At 40.4% G+C, this 9,554-nt stretch overlaps 1 protein-coding gene across 1 annotated transcript; it reads right to left on the bottom strand.

The window, feature by feature from the left end:
- Window positions 1–1,247: 1,247 nt before the first annotated feature.
- On the bottom strand, window positions 1,248–9,025 carry pik3ip1 (phosphoinositide-3-kinase interacting protein 1). The gene is made up of 6 exons (XM_028033642.1): window positions 8,914–9,025; window positions 8,592–8,720; window positions 7,998–8,114; window positions 6,428–6,613; window positions 6,227–6,305; window positions 1,248–2,760 (listed from the first exon to the last, which is right to left on the bottom strand). The coding sequence occupies exons 1-6, from the start codon at window positions 9,023–9,025 to the stop codon at window positions 2,553–2,555; spliced, it is 831 nt and encodes a 276-aa protein (XP_027889443.1). The 3' UTR covers window positions 1,248–2,552.
- Window positions 9,026–9,554: the final 529 nt, after the last annotated feature.

Below are 9,554 nucleotides of genomic sequence, written 5' to 3'. Positions count from 1 at the left end.
AGTACTGAAATCTCACAGTCAAGTAAAAGTATAGGTACCTCTCCAAAATATGACTTTGGTAAAAGTCCAAGCCACTGACTGAAATGTTACTTGAGTTAAAGTCTTAAAGTATCTGAAACTTCTTGTACTTAAGTATGGAAATTACTGTAAAAATGGATGTACTCAAGTAATGTAATGAAAAGTACAAGTAAAAAGTAAAACAAGGCAAATGTAGTTTGAATGACATTTTTTATATTTTGGTAAACTTGTCAAATACACTTAAAATAATGTACACAACCAAGTGCAGGCAAAATTAAACCTGCTAATAAATTGTTCCAGTTTTAAAGAGTAGCACATGTGGTTTTGAACTTGCATGCCTTTCCTATATTCGTTAAATTTAGTCTAAATTGCTATCGCTATGGCGTCTGTCCCCCTTTGAACAGAGGAATCTAGGTAGCCTGCTACAGTCAACATTAGGCCTAAGCTAAATACACCACGCGTGGAACTGAAACAATGCCAAACAAAGTTCATTTATGGTCAAGATTTCACAATACAGTAGTGTCTAGTGACCAAGCTATAGTTACTGAAACAGGAGGATTATAACCATTTCATAAGACGTTACCTCGATGTGTTTCTTCAAGTTGGACGGGGAGTTTTTGTAAGATAGAATTTCCACATCTTCGGGCAGAAATAACATAAACTGCATGCGGTACGACGAATCTTTAACACCCACGAACGAGTATATTGTGTTTAAATAAGACCATGGGCTCTCATCACCAGCTGGTGGTTCCCCTGGAGCCGTGTCCGACGTAGTTGCAGTCGTTGTGGTCTCCGTCTCCTCCTCCATGTGACCGCTGCTGATTGCGAGACTTGCTTTGTGTTTAATGGGAGAAGCGAAACAGGTGTATCCTATTGGAGGTGATGAACAAGCCCAGGCAAGTAGGCTACGGACTTTGTTCGGTAGCCTACTTGCTACTTGCTAATCAGTAGGTGGGGTCAAAACACTTGCGTTTCTCTCTCTCGCTTTTTTGTAACGAGTAACTAAACCACACATTGAAAATGTATCGGAGTAAAAGTACGCAATTAAGTTCGGAAATATAGTGAAGTAAAAGTGAAAGTCATCAAAAATTTTCATACTCGAGGAAAGTATGAAGTACTCCAAAATATACTTAAGTAAAGTAGTGAAGTATTTTTACTTCGTTACTATACAACACTGGTAAAAACATTCATTCCTATACTTTTTTGTTTCTTATTCAAAAGAAAAGACATTACACTGAAGAGTCTGTTTTTAATTTCAGTCTGAGCAACAACAAATGTCACACAAGTGCTAAAAATCAAATGCTGAACATCAGTACTCATAGTACGTTGTGAAAAAACCTATTACAGCCAACAGAAAAAACACCAGCAATCAATGATTGCAGGTGAAGGTCTAACAACACCCGATCATCTGGAGTGATCACACGACAACCAATAACCCATCGGGAAGTAACAGTGCAATAAAAGGAACAAACTAAAACCTTCCCTGAATGATAATTTCTACTTATATACATGTTTTTTTTGTTTAATGAAAACTGCAGTTCTGTTTAATGGGATGCATTATGGTCCCTGAATGACAAACATACAGCAGATAGTCATGCACATGCAATCAGGTTTTTCACTGTTTTAAGAAACGCCAAACTGTGGGGTTGTTCCTGCTCTACTCCATTCCCAATGTCTACTCTGAGATGCACAACTCATCTCTGATACTTTAGGAAGCTAATCTATAGGCAGCATACTGTCATACCCTGCTGAGACTGAATCCAGGCTTTCGTTATGTTGTGTGTTGTGGCAGGGCATACAGAGAGAACTCTTGTATTTTCCTGTCACTCCTTAACCTGTGGATGAAAGGGACAAGTCTTCTTCCGTTTGCCAAAGAGCGCTATCAGAACAAACAGGATACATTCAGACGTATCATGCTAAGGCAATTTCAGAGCTGGAGGCCTCTTCCTTCAGTGCATCATGCTCCGTTGTTTACATGATGCATCCTGTAACAGAGGAGCATGACCATTTATGGACACATCTGTGTCAGTGGTGTCTGCAAGACAAAAAACACTCTTTGTACTAAACATGTTTCTGTTCTCCCGCGGCACAGCCAGTGGGACACGCAAATCAAAGCCTGACAAATTCGACTTGCCTCTTTAAGAAAAACAAAAGATAGCAGAAATCTCCCCGTTCCAATCGTCATCTTTGTACAAAGACCCGCTTTCCAACAAACACTGATGTAGTCAAAGTCCACTTGACTTAAAGCTCAAAGTGAGGATAGACTGTTCTGTAGAAAACAAAATACTTTAGTGGTTTTTCTAGTTTGTTGCCACTGTGTCTGTTTTACTGAAGAACATCTGTGTCTCACTTATTAAGGAGAAAAAAAAATGAACAGATTAAAGCGGGGAACAAATGACACAGCAGACAGTTTAGTCTTTGGAGCTGACGCTGCTCCCCAACTCTTCTAAAACTTGAGCTCCCTCAGTGAGGCGGAAAGGAGAAATGGGGACGTGGGAGTGGTTCTGGTCCAGTTTGAGGAATCCATGCTCCTCTCATGCTCCAGGCGTACCGGCGTGCTGACCCATGAGCGGGTCTCCGCCCTCCCGGACCGGGGTGGTCTCGTGCTCGGCCGTGATCACGATGGTGTTCTCGTCTATGAGCTCACAGGTGGGGTTGGAGAAGGCTGACAGGGGCAGGGAGATCCTCTGCATCTCACGCTCGTACCGCCGCTGCTCATGCTGTTTCTTCAAGTTTTGACCCCTAAAGAGAAAACACAAAACACAGTTATGTTATTTGAAAACACAAAAAAGGAGGGAAATACTGACATGATAAGAATTTAACACGCTCACTGGAGTTTTACACGTTTTATCAGGTTACAACAAAAACTTTAATGTATTCTATGGAAGGAAAAGGATAAACTGGTCTCTTTTTGTCTTCACAAATAAAAGAGTGTGAGTGTGGCATGGGTTTGCATTTAGCACCAGTGAGGTGATATCTTGAAGAATAACATTCATCAAATCTGTCCAGCTTTCTTTTCCCCACTGCACAATGTTGCCACCATCATGTTAATGGTGAAGATTGTACTGTAAGGGTGATGTCCAACCTTAGTTCTCAGCCAAAGTGTTTTGCGTTTAAGACAAAACTTAACTTTGATCTGTTTATCCCACATCTTTGCTTTGTTCTCTATAGGATCTGGTTTGAAGACATGTTTACACTACCATTCTTATATTGTAGTTGTTAAATGATGAGCCTTAATCTGCATCGGCATGTTAAAGCTTCTCCAAAAAAAAAAACACAGATCAGAAATTGGCCACAAAATTCTGATTGGTGCAGATCATGATCTCCTACAACCCTCGGTGGTAATGAAGCTGTTATTTATTTCAGATAACTGGAAATGTGGCAAATTTCCACCAAATACCGAGGACTGATGAGTAATAGAAAATCTGACTGGGAGAGTTTATCTTTTCCAAAGCAGCAGAGTGGTGAGAAGTTATGCTCAGTGGTTTTCTGCTGTTCTGGAGTCAAAACAAACTTTTCAGTGAAAACACCTCCTATCAGCCAACTGCTTCCAACTTTTCACCATAACAGCACGTCCTTCAACTCCATCTATTATCGGGGATCTGTTAACTCCTTGGCTTTATGCCTGACTGTTTCCAGAAACTTTCTGAAGCCTGTTGCTTAGCAAACAGCCCACGCTAGCTTTGTTCCTGCTATTTTAGTCTTTCTGTTTGGCAAAACAAGCTGCTAAGTTGAAGCCTCAAATCAAAGCGGGAGCCGAGGGGAATGGATTTTCTCAATTTTTCATTTGAAATGATGAATGGAAGAGAAACGTAAGCTGAAAGGAAGTTTAAATTACGTTGCATTGCTCATCATTTGCGTTTTAAGAGAACAAGCTTTCAAATCATCCTAAACACACCACAGCCGACCTGGAGAGTTAGGAAGTAGCAATATGATTTTGTTTCTGTTTAAGAAAAACGGTGCATTCAAGAATACTCAGCTGTCAGATATCTAGGAGTTTTTCTAGTAAATAAAGTACAAACTTTTTTTTATCAGCAAGAAAAGTTTAAGGATGGCGTTGGAGACAAATCAAAATTTATTACATTAGTAACCACTGTCAAGAAAAAATGAACAGCCTGAAACTTAATCTTGGCAAGAAATCTCTAAGCGTGACATCGGCGTTGGGTATCTGAAAAACGCTCTTTCTGATATGCTGCTTAAAGTGGTGACCAAGCCATGCCTACCTAATGCACTTAATGCCTTGTTAGTTTAGAAATGTGTTTCACCCACAGTCTACAGCCAGTCATCATTACTGGGGCTGCAGATGAATCAATGAAACTGGAGATTTCACAGAAAAATGAGCAGGAACCAGAAATAGACGTTTTAAAGTGGCCACTCTCTAACACATGATGTGACATTGACTCTCCTCCTAACATTAATTATCCACTAATTAATGTTAGTCAATAATATTAATTACCTAATGAATTCTTCTAGCATTTATTAAGTAATTCCAGAAGAAATGTTATGAATCCTAATCTGCCATCTTCTTATCTTACAGCTGTCACAGAAAGATCAATATCAGCAGATAAAAACTTTGCCAAAATTGGAAAATGGCCACTAAATTCTACCCAGTAGATCTCTACTTAATATTAGATCCATAACACCTGCTCATCTATCAAATTCCTGAAGAGCATGACACTGGCCATTGAGGACAAGTATTAGGCCTCTGACATAACATGCTTCTCCTCCTTATTAATAATATCCTCCTAAAATAGACATCTATGACGAAAGCTCTGCTAATAAGATGAGACAGCCAAGCTCAGATCTGCGAGGGTACTTTGGATTGTTCTGCCGGGACTCTCAGTACCCTCTTGCACATTATCTGGGCCATCGTATCCCATGTTACATAACTATAGCTGTGAAAGAGGAGGCTTTTCTACCCATTTAACCCCATCTTCCCTGAACGCTTCCCCTCTAACGACATCAAACAAGAAAGATTAGAATAGACCTGAGGAGCTTAATTTTCTGATAAGCTCTTTGTAAAACGGTCAATAAAGTCTAATTGGGAAAAACAGACTTCAGAGGGAAGTGAGCAACAGATGAGACCACATAATTGTGTACAATTATGTTATCTTGTCATGGCTATTTCTTTATAAATGTCTGAAATATAACAACATTCCCCAAAAGAGAAGGAACGACTGACAACACAGATGTTAATGTAAGACAATAAGATAATAATGGCTTGACCAGTCTGCTTAGCTGACTGGTTACATGTTACCTATTGTTGGTCTTACTGGTGCCTGTGGAGGATATTTGTTCTAACCTTTAAAAAAGGGGGTTTGTGTTATAAGCCTGAGGTTTAATTAAACCTCTGCGATTTAGCAAAAAAAGACACGTATATCTTTCTCAATACATGTTTTTTTTTTTTTTGTAAAATGTGTTAATGCATTGTGGAGAGCAAAATTATTTTTATTTATTTACTGCTGTGAACTCAACTGGCAGATTCTGCTAAACAGCTGATTAAAAGTTAAATCAACCTGCTGCTTCAGTGTGTGTGAATCTGTAAATGTAGTCTAAGCTGTTGACACTGGTGCTGTTGTGAATCTGATACTCGGTGAGACGGTGTTATTGTTGCACAATGTTGTAGAAAAGTACCAGTGGGGAGTTAACACACGACTGCAGCACAGTCAGGGGTTGGCAGATTAATGGAAAGCAGCGCAGGCTTTGCAGCAACAATTTTTGGCTTTGTGTATAGAAATTAGGGGTGCACCAATTTATTGGGACAGATTTTGTTAATTCTGGGAGATCAGTAATTAAAGCCGATCTTATCTCCCGATCTTATCTACCTCAGCAAACATCTAAAAATCAGCCACTGTCTTCTTCTGCTCTGCCGTGACAGAAGTTTGACAAACAGACCGGCCCACCAGGTCATGACTGCACATTTGCAGTTTACAACAGTCACCACACTGTTGCCAAGTCTGTGACTTTCTTGCAATACGTAGTGACATTTCAGACAAATAAAATTGGTATCTGCCAAAATCAGAATTGGTAATTGGTTAAAGATCGGTAATCGGTGACCGTCCAGAAAACTGCAATCGGTCCACCTCTAATAGAAATGCTTCATAAAAGATACCAAAAGAGTTCTAGTTTATCCCAGTATGTTTAAATTAGACGTACTTCAAATACAAAACCCAAAATAATATGGAAATGCTGAGTTTTAAATACTAACCTTTTATAAAAGTAGCCAAGCGTGATGCCCACTCCAAGGATGATTATAATTGCCATCATAAGGCTACCCAGGACCATGCCTGCAAAACCAGGAAAGACCTGAATTTCATGTGCATCACTTAAAACTAAATCAAGCTGCAGATTTGTGTAAATAGTAAGCACACAGGACATGCATCATGGACCCATAAGAAGAAAACCGTACCAGTAGTTCCTAGGTCCTTCTTCTTTTTAGGCCCTGTTCTCACTCTCTGGCTGACGCCCATCACTGGCTGCACAGCAGCAACATCTCTCTGTTTACTTGGCGTGGCTGCCTGGAAGCGCTGCGTGGAGGAAGTGATCTCTGTAGGTCTGAGGGACCCGACCTCAGCTGGCGCAGCTGTTGTTTGCTCTAGAAACAGAAGAAAATTACAGATTTAAACACCTCTACATGTGTCCATGTTGTGCTGCTGTCCTAATTAAAAATGTTAAACACATACAACTGACATTAGTGGCAAAATTATACCATTAATGCCAGTTGATGCATACTCTACATATACCAAAGATCATACCGGAGGCACTTTTCCAGCATCAAGTGGAAAAGTCCCACTAGATGCACTTTTCAGTTTGACAGCAAACTGTCGTTTTTCTATTCGAATTACAACAGATCTCAAGCATCCAGGATCAATACAATTCTTCTTTTCTATTTTCATGTTAATTCTGCATGCTGTCTGAGTCACTACAGCAAAGAACTGTCTTCATGAATTATGGATACTAACAGCACTCTTCAGATATTGCTAAAATGTTCCGTTTTGACGTTTAGAAGGACTCTGCTTCTGCTAGAATAATCTCTGTCTCTGTTATTCTTTCAGACTCAACTGGAAGTGCGTCATCCAGACTGTGTGGTTTCTAATTATCGCTGCTCTTCAAGCATCAGTGCTGACGCAAACCCCCTCCCAAACTGAGACTCTTCCTGAATTATTGCTGGAACCTGCACTGCTGAGAGGACAGTTGGATGCATTTTCTCCTTTTTCTTTCTAAAAAGAAAAAAAAAAAGGGACCGGAAATAAATATGCTCAACTCTTAGTAAAGAGCAACATAAGATGGGAGTTACAGACTCCAACGTCTGCACTCTAGGTCTCTGCTCAGTTTCCTCCCACAGGGTTGTTTATGACTTCAGCCAAAGTTAAAAGGCCTCAAGCCACGAACTGAAGCAGCCAATGAGGTGCTGTCTCCAAGAGGAAATGGCTCCTTTGCGCCAATGAGAGCAGCTTCGGGGCTGGGTCAAAGCCGGAACTTTCCCCCATGTGCGCAGCTTTGTTATTGTCTGACTTCTGTTGATGTCAGGCAGGAGCCAGAAACAAAGGAGAGCATACATGACTTATCGCAACTCTGACCAACTGACCTACTACAGCTCATAGTAAAAAAAGTTGAATGAAACTGAAAAAAAGTTGTCTGATTTTCCACATCGAGCTCCCGTTTTTAATATTTATTTATTTTTTGGTATCAGAACCACTTAATATGGGAACCAGCATTAAAAATAATCTATAGACTGATAAAACATGGGCTAAATTATTCTACACTTTTTCAAAAAGCAGTTTTTATTTGTGATGCCTATTTGCGAAAAAGAAAAAGAAGGTTCCTTCAGTTCTGTCAAAGAAATTTCCCACAAATGGAAGAACCATTATTGTTACAGTCAGTTTTCAACAAATCCCTTATTTTTTGAAGGGAAACTAATCGATACACTGCACATAACACAAACATATTAATCACTACCAGGTGCAGCGTTTGCTTACCTTTGCACATCTCAATTGCACAGAACTGCCTCTGGATTGTTCCATCTGGAGCTGCAATGTAGCACCAAGGCCCCTCAGAGGCGTCTGGGTTTCTGCAGTAATTGTGATCTCCAGCACCTACAGAGTAGCCGATAAAAGCAGCAGAGTTCTGTTACTGATTCTTCGCTGGAAAAACAGGCCCGTCTCTGTTCCAGTAGATAAACCACTGGATTCAGGACTTATTAACAGCACTTCATCACAGCACAGTGAGCAGCCTGCCCTGAGCACAAACAATGGAGACAGCATCTGCTGCATCAAAGAGGCCATTTAACACCACAGACAGACTCCTCTGTCTACAGGCTGTAAAACCATGTAGTTATTGTTCTATATGTCAAAGTCATTTACTTATTTTGTTCCTATTTATCATCTTTATCAGGCTGACACATCAACAGATGTTTCGACTTGTTTGCTGCACTGTGAGAACACTGTGGCAACCGTCATGTGACATGTGACATTTCAAATGTGATCAGAGACACTAGACTCAGCTAAACGAGGAGAAATTAGAATCAAAGTGCAGTTTTCATGTAGCTTCTGAGAACACATCAGTGTGTTTACCTGTCTGTGAATCTGGGTGCATTTCAACATCATAGTCTCTTGTTGTATTGATCCAGTTCAGACAAGTCAGACCTGTGGAGGAGCTCTGTTGTTCTCCTCTGTAGTACAAACCTCTGGATCTCACACAGTCTGCGAAATAAAACGTGAGAATAGGGGTAAAAAAAAAACATGTGCAATCAAAACTGTTAAAGCTGTTTTAAAACTAAACAAAGACGACTCTTAAGCAATTACTATTGCTATTTTAAGTACCTGAACTTAATTCTGTTACTGACCCAAAATGACCATAAAAGCACAATAAAATGACCATAATGAGCAGGTTTACCTCTTTGTCCCCCACTTGGTGTGCTGCCTTCCACGATGGCCGCGCTCAGAAAAACAATGTGCAAAGAAAAAAACATTTTGGAAAGCTGCCGGATTGAATTCACCGAAAACATGGTGATTGTTTTCCTCCTCCGTTTTCTAAAACTAATAATTTGTAAGTATTGGAGGATCGAAATTAGTGAGGAGCCTATGCATCAGACACACTGCTCTTCTCGCTTCAGTCTCAGCCCTTGTTTTGGTCAGAACTGAAGCTTTCTTGGTAAACAGCCTTCAGTGGAGGAGGAGGAAAAGAGGGAGGAGCGCAAATCTCAAGGTCCTAAAGCCTCCTCATCAGTTTCTCTCACACTCAAATAACTTCAGCTCCAAACAGTCTGTCATCTTATCTCGGCTTTCAGCCTTGAGAGAAATCATCAACATTCATTTCGTTCCGTATTTAATCTAACCATGGAGTTTTATCTGTCTCTATCTGCATGCTACATCTAAAGCTTACCTCTTCCTTATACCCCCTCTGCAAACCTACCAGGCCTCATTTCCCCGCTGGCGTCTGTCTAAAGTGGGATCTGCAGAGAGGATAATAAAAGCCTCGCTGCTTCTCTGTGTAGCTGGTAATGAGGCCAGCCAACATGTGACTCAGCCTCAGCG

Source organism: Xiphophorus couchianus, chromosome 12, assembly GCF_001444195.1.
Source record: "Xiphophorus couchianus chromosome 12, X_couchianus-1.0, whole genome shotgun sequence".
NCBI classification, from domain to species: Eukaryota; Metazoa; Chordata; class Actinopteri; order Cyprinodontiformes; family Poeciliidae; genus Xiphophorus; species Xiphophorus couchianus.
The sequence above is the reverse complement of the archived record's forward strand: the minus strand, read 5'-3'. Positions and strand labels throughout refer to the sequence as shown.